The sequence below is a fragment of the Mustela putorius genome, unplaced genomic scaffold (genome assembly GCF_011764305.1).
Source record: "Mustela putorius furo isolate JIRA1106 unplaced genomic scaffold, ASM1176430v1.1 tig00000487_pilon_pilon_pilon, whole genome shotgun sequence".
NCBI lineage: Eukaryota > Metazoa > Chordata > Mammalia > Carnivora > Mustelidae > Mustela > Mustela putorius.
The window spans coordinates 6,849,197-6,864,820 of NW_025421399.1; the positions used below are offsets into that span (position 1 = coordinate 6,849,197).

The window sequence follows — 15,624 nt, forward strand, 5'->3', positions numbered from 1 at the left end:
CCGGGTTTTATCCCTAGAAAGTCTGGAGCAGGGCCTGGGGAATTAGCATGTAGCACAATGAGGCATTACTGATGCTTCTTTTATGTGTATCTACCCCAGACAGAATATTTGCTTCCCAAGACTAAACCAAACCTCCATCAAATCCTTTTGCGGTAGGCTGAATCCAGAGAGAGAGAGAGACCAGGTGGGTTTTTGCAAAGACAAAATCATAATCATCTTTTCCCTTTTCCATCCCATTGTCCAGCTTCCCAGGCAGCCAGAGTTAGGGTGACCTGACACATCACTCTCTTTGTACAAGAACTCATCGGGGGAAACACACAGTCACACCCATCAGTCCTATTCTCTCGAGCTCGCCCCCAGCAACTCCAATTTCTCTAACTTGGTCAAAAAAAGGAGGAAGTCCCTGAATGACTCAGAGTTCCCATATGAGCAACACATCTTCTTTGCCCTCCTTTCTGATTTCTTCTGAGAGAATGTGGAGACATCTGAACAAACTGTTCTTTTGGGGCATTTTTTCTTTGACATGTAAGGCTCATTCGCCATCCTGAAGCTTGCAGAGTCTCCAAGCCAAAACATGACGTGGAAAAAGGGTTTTCTCACATTCCTTTTCTCTCTTTCAGTACGAAAAGCTTCCCTGGATTGTGACACCAGAAGAACAAACAGTAAGTTTCATTTACTTCCTTCTCTCTTTTACCAAAGCCTTTTGCACCGACACGCTGCGGATGGTCAGCTTTCAGCGCCACCGTTCAGGATCAAGTCTTTCTATGCCTTTAGAGGAGCGACCAAAGAGTCAAGTCTTTGGTTTACAGTTTATAAAGTCTACAGTTTTAAGATGAAGCCATGTGAGGCCAGGACTTGAAGCCTCGTTCCTGAGACTTAGAGAAAAAATATTGAGATTCTTTGTACAATGAAAATTTTTTTAAAGATTTATTTATTTTAGAGAGAAAGTATATATGAACAGGGAGCGGGGCAGGAAGAGAGGGAGAGACACCTTGCCCCGCTGAGTGCAGAGCCAGCCGCCAGGCTCCATTCCAGGACCCCAAGCTCCTGACCTGAGCTTAACTGACTGAGCCATTCAGGTGTTCCTGTTGCCTTTTATTTATTTATTTTTTTTAATGTAGAAAATCATTTACATAATGATTATAAAACAATTTAAGCAACAAAATAAAAATATATATTGGGAGGTAGTTTATTATCATAGAGCTAGACCTGCTAGGGTCATGGTCGTAACCCTGGTTCTTCTGTTTACCAGCAGGCAGCTTGGGTACATGAAGAAATACCACTTAGTCTCTTGACACTTAATCTCTTTCCTCTGTAATATAATAAAAGCACCTACAGGGGTGGGGGACTTATGAGGACTCAGTGAGACAAACCATGTCCCTCAGCAGAGCGCCTGGCGTATCCTGTGGTGAACTGTCAATAAATGCTAGGCCAGGTTATTTGGGGAGGGAAAAATGCCTTTTCTATGAAGTCCGAAGTACAATTTTTAAAAAAGATTTTATTTATTTATTTGACAGACAGAGATCACAAGGAGGCAGAGAGGCAGGCAGAAAGAGAGGTGGGTGGGGGGGCGGGTTGGGGGGAGCAGGCCCCCTGCTGAGCGGAGAGCCCGATGTGGGGCTCGATCCGAGGACCCTGGGATCATGACCTGAGCCGAAGGCAGAGGCTTTAACCCACTGAGCCACCCAGGCGCCCCGAAGTCCAATTTATCCAGTTAACCGACCCAGCCTAAGCCCATAAACAGACATAAGATCATCTAAACTTTTTCACAGAGGAAAAGCACTTGTCAGTTTTTGTTTGACCCAAATACCAGGATATAATGAAGGATCTCTACCACTGTTACTATATGGAATAGGAAAGTGCTGTTATGCCCTCCAGTTCTCTTCCACTTCCATGAGCTATCATCAGCCGTTCTCTAGTCGGTTCTAGAGTAAACAAACTCTTCCATAACTTGTCCTTTTTTTTTTTTTTTTTAAGATAACAGTAATCACAGACATCCTTGTAAGCAGTAGATGCAGACTCTGTTCCCTTTTTATAACAACTGCATGGTGTTTCCTAATACAGCTCAGCCGTGGTTCATGTAACCATCCCCTTTACTGACTGTTCCATTTTTTTCTTTGTAATGTAAACAACACTACTAGAAATGTCCTTGCAGGAAACACTTTCGGATGCATGAAAGGTTGAGAGCATCTCTAGAGGATAAAATCCTAGACGGCATCTGGGTGTCTCAGTTGGTTAAGTGCCTGCCTTCAGCTCAGGTCCTGATCCCAGGGTCCTGGGATGGAGCCCTGAATCGGGCTCCCTGCTTGGCAAGAAGTCTACTTCTCTGTCTCCCACTCCCCCTGCTTGTGTCCCCTCTCTCGCTGTATCTCTTTTTGTCAAATAAATAAAATCTTTAAAAATAAACAAATAAATAGAAGACAGAAGAAACATATCAACTAACTACAATGGGCCATTTTGTATCCAAAAACAACAGCAACAGAAAGCTAGGGAAATTTGAACACTAATTAGATGTTTGATGACATTTTATTTTATTTTTAAAGATTTCATTTATTTATATGAGAGAGAGAGAGAGAGCAGTGCAGGGGGAGCAGCAGAGGGAGAGGGAGAAGCAGACTCCCTGCACATCAGGGAGCTCAATGTGGAGCTTGATCCCAAGACCCCAGGATCATGACCTGAACTGAAGGCAGATGCTTCACTGACTGAGCCACCCAGGTGCCCCGTTTGATGACATTTTAAAAACATTAATTTTCAGGTGTGATAATGGTACTGTTATGTTAACCAAAAAAGCCTCATCTTTTAGAGATACAAGCCATCAATCACTATCTCTAAGTCAGCATAGCCAGCGTTAAGAGTGCACTTCACTAAATTGTACATCTGAAACTAACATTACACTGTGTGTCAATTAACTTGAAATTAATTTGAAATAGGGGGAAAAAAATCAGAATGTCCCTTCAAGCTCTCAGGGGCAGAAGAGGTGGCAAGCATCAGAGAGCTTGTCAAGGCCCCCCGTGCATCACTGGAAGGAGCTTCTGTAGGTGTGGACGCTTCCTCATACTCAGGTTGACCTGGCTATGCAGCAAGTAAGTTTTCCAGGAACCAGTGTCTCTACAACCTTGACCCACAAGCAGTGGCCAGATTACCATTCAGTTATTAAGGGACATTCACAAAGGCTTTTTCTTGTGTTACTCTGTTTTCCAGAATTCCATTCTCCAAGTTTGGACTCGGAAACGAAAGTGGTCACGAGGGGTCAAAATGTATCCCTCACCTGTTCCAACCAGAACGAGTCACTACAGATCACCTATTTTTTGTTTCGGCGTGAAAAACACCTGAGAACCCATACTGGAAAAGGTGAACCCATGATTTTTAACCTGAGCATCTCAGAAGCCCATGAGCTGGGCCCTTACAAATGCAAAGCCCAAGTTTCTAACTGTTCAATGGTCAAATACAGTCGTGAGTTCAACTTCACATTTGTGGGTAAGTACAGCACTTGTTCCTGGGGGGTCCCTGTGATTTGTGGGACTCTTTCCTCTCCTACAGTGGGTTCTCTGCTCCCCTGCAAATACTCACTCAGGAGCCTGAAGAGGATGTCACTGAGATCTTTATTCTCTCTCTTTTTTTTTTTAAATTTTTAAAGATTTTATTTATTTATTTGACAGAGATCACAAGTAGACAGAGAGGCAGGCAGAGAGAGAGGCGGGTGGGCAGGGGGTGGGGAGGGCAGGCCCCCTGCTGAGCAGAGAGCCCGATTTAGGGCTCCATCCCAGGACCCTGGGATCATGACCTGAGCCGAAGGCAGAGGCTTTAACCCACTGAGCCACCCAGGCGCCCTGAGTTCTTTATTCTTAATAAGTCCATTTTACTTTCTCCTCTAAAGACTTTTCAAAAAATGATTAATAGAAGATTTATTTAAATAATAATACATAGAGTCATCATTGCCAGACTTAATATGAAATATTAAATGTCCATTCCAATTTTCCCTCCTGGATAAGTTCCCCACCCCCCCCTCTCTGTCAGGTTTAAAAACATAATACCAGAAGAAGAGGGGCCTGATTTCAAACAGAGCTCCAACCAGTGAGGTCCTGGGAGGGGGTTTGAAATTGAGATAGATATTTGCTGATCATGCTTAGGTCTAACAAATCAAGGCAGGATCCTCGTGGAGCCCCCCGTGGCTGGGGTTGTTGACTGAACCAAGTACTCCTGTTTAAGGAGAAAGGATCATGACCAACAGCTCAGCTTGTGCCTTCCCGGCTTCCAGAGATAAGTCGTATTCAGCTGGGTGCAGGGTAGCAGGTAGAGGGGCCAAACACAGTGGCTGGCACTTGAGGAACAACATCTCGGCAGCCCCGCATTCCTCTTCCAAAGACTTCTCTCTCCATTTCCGGTAAGAGTAGCCTGATTGCCTTAGACAAAAAGTTTTGCACGAACCATTTGGGAAATTGTTGAGATCTTTTCTAGATCCTTTACTCTAGGATTCCCATCATGTAGGCGAAAATTACTTTTTCCTCTGGAGATTCAAGGAGTCTTAGAATCAGTAGTGGACACTGCGGCAAGGGTCTTCAAAGTGCCAGAACTTTCCCACCTTCTCCCTTCTGCAGGGACCACCTACCAGGTGCCCCGTCAACCAGCACTCATCTTGCCTAACCACATCTTATTACGGCTATATTTTTCTCTCCCATCTTCCCACCCTAAACCTCTCACAACCTAGCATTAATGGTCTCATTTTTAAAGGCGACCTTGATAGTGGATTCCTAGGAGAGGAAGAGAGGGTTTCCAGCTAATATGTGTGCACTGTACCTGGAGGCTTTTAAACACAGAAACTCTGACTTACTGATCAAATCTTTGACTGATCCCTAGGTCTGTGTTCTCTAGCATAGTAGCCACTACCCACATGGGGTGATTTACATTTAAATCCAAATTAATTAAAATTAAATGAAATAAAAACTTCAGTTCCTTAGTCTTAGTAGTCACATTTCAAGTATTCAATAGCCACAGCCGGCCAGTAGCTGCTGTTTTAGACAATGTCGACATAGAATATTTCCATCATTACAGAAAGTTCTATTGGGCACCACTGCTCTAGCTCAATGGTTCTTAGCTTTTTAGGTTATAACCATCTTAACCATCATTGATAGGGGAACCTAGGTGGCTCAGTTAGTTAAGCGCCTGCGTTTGGCTCAGGTCATAATCCCAGGGTCCCGGGATCGAGCCCCATGTCAGACTCCCTGCTCCACGGGGAGCCTGCTTCTCCCTCTGCCCCCTGCTTGTGCTCACTCTCTCGATCTCTCAAATAAATAAATAAAATCTTTAAAAAAGATCAGTGATAGTCGGGGTGCCTGCGTGGGGCTCAGTCAGTTAAGTGTCCGACTATCCCCCAGCTGATAATATTCTCTGATGGTCAGTGTAGGCTGCCCCGGGCTGGACGGGGCAGCATGGTATTGCAGAAAGAGCAATGCGGTGAGCACTGGGGGACCTGTGTACCACGAGCTCCCTATGCAACCTGAGACCTTCCTTTGGCCACACCTTTGATATATCTCCAGTCCTCAATCCTTCAAATATGAGTTGAGAAGATAAGCAGTACAATCCTAACATTGGCTTTAACTCTGGGTGAGAGTCGCAGTCTACTGTGGGCAGAATGGGGTGAAGAGAGAAGGCACTCATTGGCAGGGAAAGCATCTGAATGCCCTTCAAATCACTGAGGTTCAATGTGAGAAAGGATGGCAAGACCCATCACTGGTGTAGGTTTCCTCTGTTTGAATAAGAGGGGCCTGCACTCCTGCAAGGAATAGGCTTCGTTGTAGATGACTGATGAACTCAATGGCTAAAGCCATTAATTAATGATTAAAAAAACCCAAGTCTTCATTTGCTGAGCTTCTGTCCCATAGAGGTGTATAAAATCTCCCCACATCCTGCCTTCCAAGTAGATGCACACGTTTCCTGCAACTTGTTACAGCAGCTCCCCTGTCCTGTGGAACGGTTTTGACAGATTATAAAACTGTTTCCTCTTCTCTTAGAACAGATTAGTAGGTATCTACCGAGTGCTTAGCCTGTACAAGTAATTGTTGGGCGTTGCTGGATTTTCAGTGATGCCTAAGACATGTTCTTGTCCCCAGCCCAGCAGGGATTCAAATTCATTGATCGCTGGTTCACTCATCAAATATTAATGACATCCCAAATGGGCCAAGTCCTGGCTCTACATTTGTTTCTGCCCTGGCAGACCTTACAGTCTAGTCGGGGAGGCACAAAACCCAAGTACCCAGACAAATTAATAATCACAAACTTTGTTGATTGTTATGAAGGAAAAACAAACTGGCGCAGTGAAGGACAGAAGAAGCAGGGGATGGTGGGGCATTCTGCTTAGGGTAGTTAGGGAAAGCTTTTCAAAGGGGACGACATTTAAGTAGAGCCCTGAAGAATGAGAAGGAATTAGCTACGTGAGGAGACAGGGAAAGAGGGTCACTAGTCAAGGGTCAATAGCCTGTGTGAGGGCTCCAACTTGGGAAGTTGGAGTTGGGCTCCAACTTCCCAACTTGGCTGGTTGGGAAGGATCTAACAGGAGGCTGGTATGGCTGAAGGTCAGATTAGGGGACTGTGTTCCCAAATGAGACTGGAGAGGGAAGGGGCCAAGTTAGGCTGGGCCTATGACCCAATCATCCTCTTCAAAGTTATTCCATTCTAGATGAGGTGGGGCAAGAGTAAAAGTTGGGGATGGTTGGGAGGTTTTTGCAGTCATCTAAGAGACAATGGTGAGGATGGACAGAGGTGGGTGGATTCAAGATGTATTTTGGAGGAAGAAAGAGCAGGACTTGTTAGATGATCAGATTTGGATTCAAAGTTCATGAAGGTGAGGAAGGAATCAAGAATGATTTCCAGATATCTAATGTGATCAGCTGATGAGGAATGGTGCATTTATTGAGATGGGGAAAATTGGAGGAATGGGGAGCTGGGGAAAATGGAAACTTGTTTAATGGATATAAAGTTTTGGGTATGCCAGATGTGTAAGTTCTCCAGATGTTGCATTACAACATTGTGCTTACAGTTAATAATACTGTATTGAGCACTTAAAATTTTAAGAAAACAGATCTCATGTTAACTCTTCTTACCATGATAAAATAAGTGAGTGGTTGGGTGGATGGCTGGATGGATGAATGAAAATATAAATAAAAACATTTCTTGAACAATGGCGTTTTAGTATATGTTTATCTACCTAGTGGTTATTCAATTATTAATAGAGTAGCTAGTGTTCAGTTTCAAACAGGTTCTATTTGAGGGGACCATGAGACATCCCGATGGATCATATAATGAGGATGGGAGGCAGAAGAGGAAGCGCATCAGTTTGGAGGATTTAGGAAAGGTCTTACGGGAAAGGTGGCAGCTGAATGAGTCTTAAAAGGGATCTTTGACATTTATAAAAATATAGCTGGTTTAGTGACAAGTAGGTACTCCCTTACTCTGATCACTGTGATGCTGTGATGCCCTTTACCAGTCTTTATACAGACTCTCAGGGAAGTGTACATTTTCCCAATCGCTTGAGATACCAATCCTTGGTCTTGTTTGGATCTCTGCCTCCTCGTGAATGATTCACCTGCCCCTTCCCGAAAATTACAGGGTAGAGTTCCATTGGAAGAATATCCTGTTGGTGCTATTCCCCAGGTTACTTTCCGAGACGATTATTATTCCCAAAGTCGTTCTTGGAGGCCACTGTTCCGGGTGCTGCTCTGTGAAGGATGTTTCCCCAAGGATTCCTGCTCAGGGGTGGGAGGGTGGAGTAAGGAGACTCTTAACTATTTTCTATGATTGTACTCACACTTTGATCCCTGTATTTCACTGTTTCTGTTTAAACTGATACTGTTTAAAGAAAAAATCTGCTGGGGAGTTGGTCCAAGCCAACTGGATCCACTGTTTAGGAGTTGAGGGACCCTGGGCAAGCTTCTTAACCTCTCTGAATCACAGTTTGCTCTTCTGTGGAATGGGCATGAAACTATCTTCCTTGTAGTACTATTGTGTAGTACTATTGTGTAGTACTATTGTGTAGTGCTATTGTGAAATGAGGTAATATGAATAGAAAGCCTGGCACATGAGGGATACTCAACAATTTTCCTTCCTTTCCTGTAATTCTGCTTTATTAATGAATCAGTTCTTTTTTATTTGAGAGTGAGTGAGTGAAAGGGTGAGGATGAGCGGGGGGGGGGGGCAGAGGGAGAGGGAGAAGCAGTCTCTCCACTGAGCAGAAAGCCCACAAAGGGCTCAGTCCCAGGACCCCGGGATCAGGACCTGAGCGGAAGACAGATGCATAACCAACTGAGCCACTAAGGCCCCCTGACAGAATCTAGCAGACCCACGTACTTCCTGTTGAAAAATTCCCTTGAATCTATTTATCAGGGTTACTTCCTGTTTGTGGGAGGAAGTAGAAGATAATTGTATAGCTGAATTCTATAAATTAAAATATAGTTAGAAAAGATGATATTTTTAGATTTCTTTGATTAAAAAAAAAACCACAGTAGTCTTATAAAGATTAGGAATAAAATCACCTCCGAACTTTACACTTTGAACTAGATCTTTGATAAAATTATACTCATTCTCAATAATGACCAGAGCGTGCTTCTGATGAAAGGCAAGTTTGTGCTCTGATTCCTCAAAGCAGAGAGACACCCTCCACCCTCTGGCATTCTCAGCACCCGGCTTGTGCCGCACTGAGTGGAGCTAACCACACACCATCGGTCTTTCTTAATAGGCTGCCAGCTTCTTGATGTCTCAAGACAGGTCTCATTCATCTTTGTGTCCACGGTTGGGAACAGAGTAGGGGTTTGATCTATGTTTGTGGACTGAGTGAGTGAATCCAATCTGCTTATCACATTAACACAAACATTCATTTTTCTAGACCCAGTGATCACACCAGTGTTGAACATTCGTGTCGTTAACACAGAAACAGACCAACATTTAATACTGCGTTGTATCTCATTCAATGGCTCTTTGCCCATCAGTTATACTTTCTTTGAGAAAGATGTTGCCATATCACCACCTATATCCAAGCATGTAAGAGAGCCTGCTGAATTCAACATAACCAAGAACAATGCTGGAGAAAGGGAAGAATATAAGTGCAAAGCTAAAAACGAGTTGCCTGACCACGAAAGATACAGTCAACCAGTCTCCATCAATCCTGCACCAGGTAAGGGCTACTTGAGCTTTTACCACAGGCTTTGGATTTGCTTCCAGAAACTACAGCTTCTCCTCTGCCCACCTACTTCCCACGTTGGCCGTCTGCATCCAAATGCCTTTCCTTTGGGAGGTTCCACACAAACCCTGATGGGGTTTATTTCTGCCAATAAAAGGAAGAAGACAAGCCTAGAAGCTAAGTCAGGAAGCGACCTTGTAGGGAGACTTCCTAACTTGACCCTTGTTCCTGCCTTGATCTTCCACTGCCCAGTTCTAAGCAATCACATCAGAATCTGCATCTCAGAGCTGCTGGGTTTTGATTCTCCCTTGCTTTTCTATTGACCTCTAACACCTGCGCCCACCTGCTTGGCTGTTAACTGCCCTCTGTCAAGGGTTGGTGAGTGTAGACCTCCAGGACCCCCCTGGGGGTGAGAGGGGCTCCTGTCCTGATGCTGTTTTGGAGGGCACTGTTCTAGTGCTTGGGGACTATGCATCTTTCCATTGGCTGAGGAGTTCAGGGGGAAACATGAGAATGTCCCCACCTGGAGCCTATATCCCCACTTTCCTAAACCATATCCTGGGCACCTGGACCCAAATTCCCTACCCAATCAGGTCAGAACCCACCTTCCAGGGCTTACACAAATCTCATTCTCGGCTCATCCTCCCAAGGCTGTCCCACAGAAAGGAACTGAGCATCCCCAGCCCCGAATGAAGGGGGCTGTTTGTGGGGGCATGGACAACGTTTGTACACGCAGGCTGGAGGGTCTGTGTGCACACAAGACCCCTTAGGGTGCGGGTCAGAGCCTGAGTGGAAAGGTGGGTAGAGCTGGGGCTGGGACTGGGGCTGGCTTTCTCCATGCTGCCATGTTCTGGTGCAGAACTCTAAGGAGTTTGAGAATTCGAGATTCAAACCTGCCTTTCCAGGTCTTTACGAAAGGACACTCGTTGAGGTAAGAGAAGGATAGAATGAAAAAGAGGTTAGCTAAGGCAGTAAAGCATGCTGGGCTGTGAACACCTCACCCAGCCTCATCTTCAGAACAGAGCCCACACCCCGGTGGTCAGTAAGTTCTAACAAATGAGGCAGCCTGTAGGGCTCAGGCCCCAGAATCAGGCTTTTGCCTACAGTCACAGCCCTTCCATTTACTAGCTGTGTGACCACAGGAAAGTCATTTAAGCCCTCTGAGCCTTACTTGACTCATTTGTAAAGTGGGAGTGATAACAATGAGATAAATAAGGCAATGCATGCAAAGGGCTTAACACAGTGTCTGGGGTGTGGTTAATAATGAATGGTAGCTGTTTAGGGGACATAAATCATGCCATTGTGACTAAGGGCTTTGCCCAATAAATGACCAGGCTCTTCTGAGCCTTATGATCCTAACAATGCTGCCAGGAATCCATCTGTTAAATGCTATCCTGTTTTTCTCTTCCTTGTATGACCCCGTGTGGAAGATGTGCTTGGTCGTGACTTCCAGAACTTCACTAACAACTTAACTCTCAAGAGTGGCAGGTGTCCATAGCAGTCTGGGGACTGGGGTGCACCGTACCTTAGTTAGCTTGGGAGACAGTGGTGACTGCCTTTTCCAGAACATTCCAACAGTTCAATGTCATTGGAAAAGAAAGCTGGGTGGTGACCAGTGAATGCTGTCTTCTTCCAGGTGGAGACAGCTGTCCTTTCTGCCTGCAGGTACTGCTTCCAGGGTTATTGCTGGTGCTAATTGTAATCATCTCAATTCTGGCATTTCGGATACTACCAAAGTACAAAGCAAGTAAGTTCTTTAGCTTTGTTTGCTATGGGAGTTGGGTACAGAAAGCAAAAGAGAAGGTGAAGAAGAGGAAGGGAAAGGGAAATACAAAATGGGAGATGAGGGAAACGAAGAGAGAAGGAAAAGATGCAAAGGCGAAGGTAAATGAAGCCAATTTCCTGCATGGCTTATGAAAGGACACTCGTATTGCCGCTCATCTGACAATACGCTCTTGGCTGGCTTCCACCTTTTGGCTACAGCAAATACTGCTGTCACGAACATGCGTGCACAGATCTTCATAATTTTCTAACAACCTAGGCTTGTTCTCATTTCTCTAGTGAAACCCTTCTTGTTTTGATGGCTTGGAGGTATGTGACCTGTGCGGTCACACAAGGCCCCCGCACTGAGAAGAGCCCTACCCTGGGTTTTGTGCTCTGTTGTCACTGTCTTCCAAATCTGAATACTTTTTTTTATTTTTTTACTCTCTTTAAAATTATTTTTTAATTTGTAAAATACACATACCAATATAATTCGCCCTCTTGACCCCTGTCATGTATACAGCTCGATGACATTGGGTGTAGCGTTGCTGTGCAACTGCCATCACCACCCACGCACGGACCTTTTCTTATCTTGCAAAACTGAAACTCCTCCCCCATCAGTCCCGCCACCCCCTAGCCCCTGCCAACCTCTACTCTTCCTTCTGTCTCTATGAATTTGGCTACTCGGGGGACCTTAATGATGGACTCCTACGGTATCTCCCCTTCTGTGACTGGCTCATCTCCCTCAGCAGAATGTCCTCGAGATTCATCCACGTTGGGCATGTGTCAGAATCTCCTCCATTTCTAGAGCTGAAGGGTCTTCTGCTACAGACAGACCCATAGATACATATGCGGATATACACTAAGTTTATCCGCTCATCTGGCAATACGCCCTTGGCTGGCTTCCACCTTTTGGCTACAGCAAATACTGCTGTCACAAACATGGGTGCACAGATCTTCATAATTTTCTAACAAGAGGCCCTAAATCTTCGCTGTGCACCCGGCCCTGCAAACGAGGTGGTGGGTGCTGAGTGCCAGCTCCGTAAAGGCTAAAGCCTTGCCTTATACTTGTCAGTGTGCTGGCTGGCTCTGTCCCTCCAAGGAAGCTCAGTCAAGGAAGGCCAACAAGAGCGCCACTGCCCTCTGCCTACCCTCAGGGCTGCATCAGGCCTTACTTAGCCACTGCTCTTCGCTCTTCAACTCTTAAGATCACCTCTACTTAAGATTTCAAAATGGCCTTTTCACTTGGCATGCAAGTGTAGAGGAATATCAAGATATGTGTACACAACAGTGTGTCTCAGCACCAGCCTCCTTCACGTGCCTGAGCCTCAGCGTTCTGACCTGTAGAATGGGCAGATACTGTCATAGCTAGGGAGAGAACCAAGGGATACTCTTGAACTTCCTGTGCTTCCCCTGGGGCCTCCTCTAAAGAGTTATCATTCAGAGAAGTCAGGAACTCAGTTGACACAAGACTGGAAAAGAGATGTCAAAATGTATATATCTTACACATTTAAAAAAAACAAAAACAAAAAACCTGTCTTCCCTCCCTACAAAAAGTCTTGTAAAAGTAGAATTAGTATTCTTGATTACTGGCCAGGGCTGAATAGAACTCAGCTGGGTAATTTACTGTCCTTTGCAGATATTACAAAGCTTTTTACAGACTGTTCTTTTCAGTGAAGGAAAGAAAATGTGTCTCTGGCCACCTCAAGTGTAATCTGATAAATAAAGGATGTTCCTCCCAGACCCAGAAAAATAAATCAGAAGGGCTTCTGGTTTGGAGAAGTGGGTGCTATGGATTCCTTGCTGAGTCCATGGTTTTCCTTCAATGGACAACAGGCAGGCTATCCGAGCAGGGCACTCTTTGTTTCAGAATTTTTGGGGGGAATTCTGCTCCTTGGCAGAGGAAATGAGAAAAAAAGCGGTTGAATCGGTTTAATTTAATGAGTCTACATAAACGATTCCATTTATGTAGGAAAAGCTATGAGAGATAAGACACCTGGAGACTATAGAAATACGGCCACGGAAGTTGGAATATATGCAAATATCTGTGAAAATCAAGCAGGTAAGAGAACTTGGTTGTGTATTTTGATTGGTATGGTTGGTTGGTGTCAGGTTTTTGTCTATTTATTTATTTTTTAAGGTTGTACAGACACATGGGTAAGAAAGAAGAAAAGGAAGAAAAGGAATCAGAATACAATGTCTTCCTCCCACACCTGATATCCAGTCCCATGTTACAGGGGCAACAACCAGCTTTTTAAAATCCTGGCACAGATCGTCTGTGTGGAGACTAGCATCTGCACAAAGGGTAGCAGGTCACAGATACGCCATTCTACAACTTGATTTTTTTTTTTTACTTAACAACATATCTTGGAGATTTTTAATGTCCATTGAAATGATCATGCTGTGTTCCAGAGCCTCTTAGTATGCCCTCTTAAGACAGGCATCATTCGCTCCTTTACGGTAAACAGACTTAGGGCCTAGATAACAATGAGAACAAACCCAGCCAATATTGACTAAGGGCCGGCCCTGTTCCCAGCATGGCGCCAAGCAATTTACCTGTCCTGTCCTAGGCAAACACCACTAACTCCCAGTTTATGTTGTTCCCATTTTACAGGTAAGGAATCTGTGCCAGGCTTGGAACCAAGGCAGTGTGTCCCCACAGCCCAAGATGGTAAGTGTGCTCTGTGAAGTCCAGAGGCTGCATACCAGAGGGAGGGGGACTGGCTAAACCACTGCCCTCAAGTGATCAGAGATTCAGATTATGGGCCCAGTAATTCTGTTGCTTGTCGTCTGCCTAGGAACCCAACACTCCCAGGAGATACAATATGCTACCCCTGTGTTCCAGAAGGGGGCACCAGGAGTTCATGGTGAGCCACACTTTGGGATAAAAGGATCCTATCAAAATCAGACCAAGGTCCCTGTAAGGCCACCCTACTCTGGGGCTTTAGAAGCCTAAGGATGGGGTAGATCGAGACAACATGCCCTCCCCAGGGAGCCAAGAACAACCAACACCACAGCTCCTAACAAATCTCACCAGGAGATGGCGGGGGCGGGGGGGGGGTAGGATGTGACACTGAGACTATTGTATTAAAAAAGTCCAGAGAGGAGGAAGCAGAGGTACTTCGAAACCATTTTTGAGAATAAATTATTAGGGCGCCTGGGTGCCCCAGTTACAGTTAAGCGTCTGCCTTTGGCTCAGGTCATGATCCCAGAGTCTTGGAATCAAGTCCTGCATTGGGCTCCCTGTTCAGCAGGGAGTCTGCTTCTTCATCCCCCTCAGCCTCTCCCCACTGATCATGCTCTCTCTTGCTTGCTCTAATAAATAAAAATCTTTTAAAAAAATGATCTTTCGGGGCGCCTGGGTGGCTCAGTGGGTTAAGCCTCTACCTTCGGCTCGGGTCATGATCCCAGGGGCCTGGGATCGAGTCCCGTATAGGGCTCTCTGCTCAGCAGGGAGCCTGCTTCTCCTCATCTCTCTCTCTGTCTGTCTCTCTGCCTATTTGTGATCTCTCTCTCTGTCAAATAAATAAATAAAATCTTTTAAAAAAATGATCTTTCAAAAAAAAAAAGAATAAATTATTCTTATATAGTCTACGAAAAAAAAAAAAGTTAATACGTGGTTTTTTCAGACTACCCAGCTACTAAAATGAGGTTTTTTTGGAGGGGGGGTTGGTTTTTAGAGTTTCTATGGATATATATCCAAATTTTACTGAATTATTTTCTCTTTTACATTTCAGAAGCCCGTAATGATTGTAAAACTGGATATATCTATTCTGAACTCATCTTCTGAAATTTAAAGATACAAGCTACATCTCAGAGTAATTTCCTTTTTATAAAGCTGATTTACATGAAGAAAATGCAAATGTGATCAATACGTAAAAATATCTCCCTGGCGGCCTAAAGTGAATTACTGTTTTTCATGATTGAACACTATTCCTTTGGCCTATTTGGGTACGTTCAATCTTGTCATCAGACAAGTTTTCTCAGGTGGGATCCTGACTGGTGACAGTTTTTTAAAATGCTTCTGCCATTTTTAGGCATGGACCAAAGGTTCAGAAGAAAAAAAAAACGTCTAAAGCCTAAAACAAAAAGTGGTGACCTTGAAAATGTGTCTGAAGAAAAGAGTCCCTGTGGTTACTGTGAGGAGAAAGCAAGATTATTCACCAAGTACCCATTTATTATCTACTGTTGTTTCAATTTGCTCTCAGATTCTGGAAGCCTGCAAAAATATTTATATTGATTTTCATGGATGTTCTCAATCCTCAAGATTTAGCCAATGTCAGAGGTGTGCCTTTATGTGCTGCATTTCCCATCAGTGTTCTGTAGAGAGAATACTGTTCTGTGGGAGATAGGAAAATGGATTGCTTGGACTGTCTTAACAAATCACCACAAATTGGTGGCTTAAGACAACATAGATCTATTTTCTCATAGTTCTGGAGGCCAGAAATCCAAAATCAAGATGTCAGCAGAGCTGTGCTCCCTCTGAAGACTGTAGGGGAGAATCTTTGCTTGTCTCTTACAGTTTCTTTCCTGGTGTTCTTTGGTTTGTGGCAAGATCTCTCTAGTTTCTGCCTCTGTCTTCATATGGCCTTCTCTTCCTTTGCCTTTCTCATATAAGGACATTGATCATTGGATTTAGGACCCCCCAGGATGACCTCATCTCAAGATCCTGAATTATATCTACAAAGACC

General features: G+C 44.5%; 1 protein-coding gene across 3 annotated transcripts; it reads left to right on the plus strand.

Annotated features, from left to right (window-relative positions):
• Positions 1–396: 396 nt before the first annotated feature.
• On the plus strand, positions 397–15,624 carry MILR1 (mast cell immunoglobulin like receptor 1). 3 transcript variants are annotated; one of them, XR_001178887.2, is made up of 10 exons: positions 398–525; positions 621–662; positions 3,202–3,477; positions 8,879–9,166; positions 10,809–10,919; positions 12,906–12,995; positions 13,548–13,604; positions 13,732–13,800; positions 14,671–14,884; positions 14,971–15,624. XR_001178887.2 is itself a non-coding variant. In XM_004749142.3 (9 exons), exons 1-9 carry the CDS (start codon positions 408–410, stop codon positions 14,721–14,723), a joined length of 1,104 nt encoding a protein of 367 aa, XP_004749199.2. In that variant the 5' UTR covers positions 398–407; the 3' UTR covers positions 14,724–15,624. The 3 variants fall into 3 exon arrangements, 2 of the variants coding, with proteins under 2 accessions (XP_012909989.1, XP_004749199.2); XM_004749142.3 differs by having other exon boundaries at positions 14,671–15,624; XM_013054535.2 differs by lacking the exon at positions 13,732–13,800 and having other exon boundaries at positions 397–525; positions 14,671–15,624.

Coding starts and splice junctions, on each gene's coding strand:
- MILR1 (XM_004749142.3), top strand. CDS start 408: ATGACTCAGAGTTCCCATATGAGCAACACATCTTCTTTGCCCTCCTTT. Junction 663..3,201: donor TGACACCAGAAGAACAAACA/GTAAGTTTCATT, acceptor TCTGTTTTCCAG/AATTCCATTCTCCAAGTTTG. Junction 9,167..10,808: donor CTCCATCAATCCTGCACCAG/GTAAGGGCTACT, acceptor GTCTTCTTCCAG/GTGGAGACAGCTGTCCTTTC.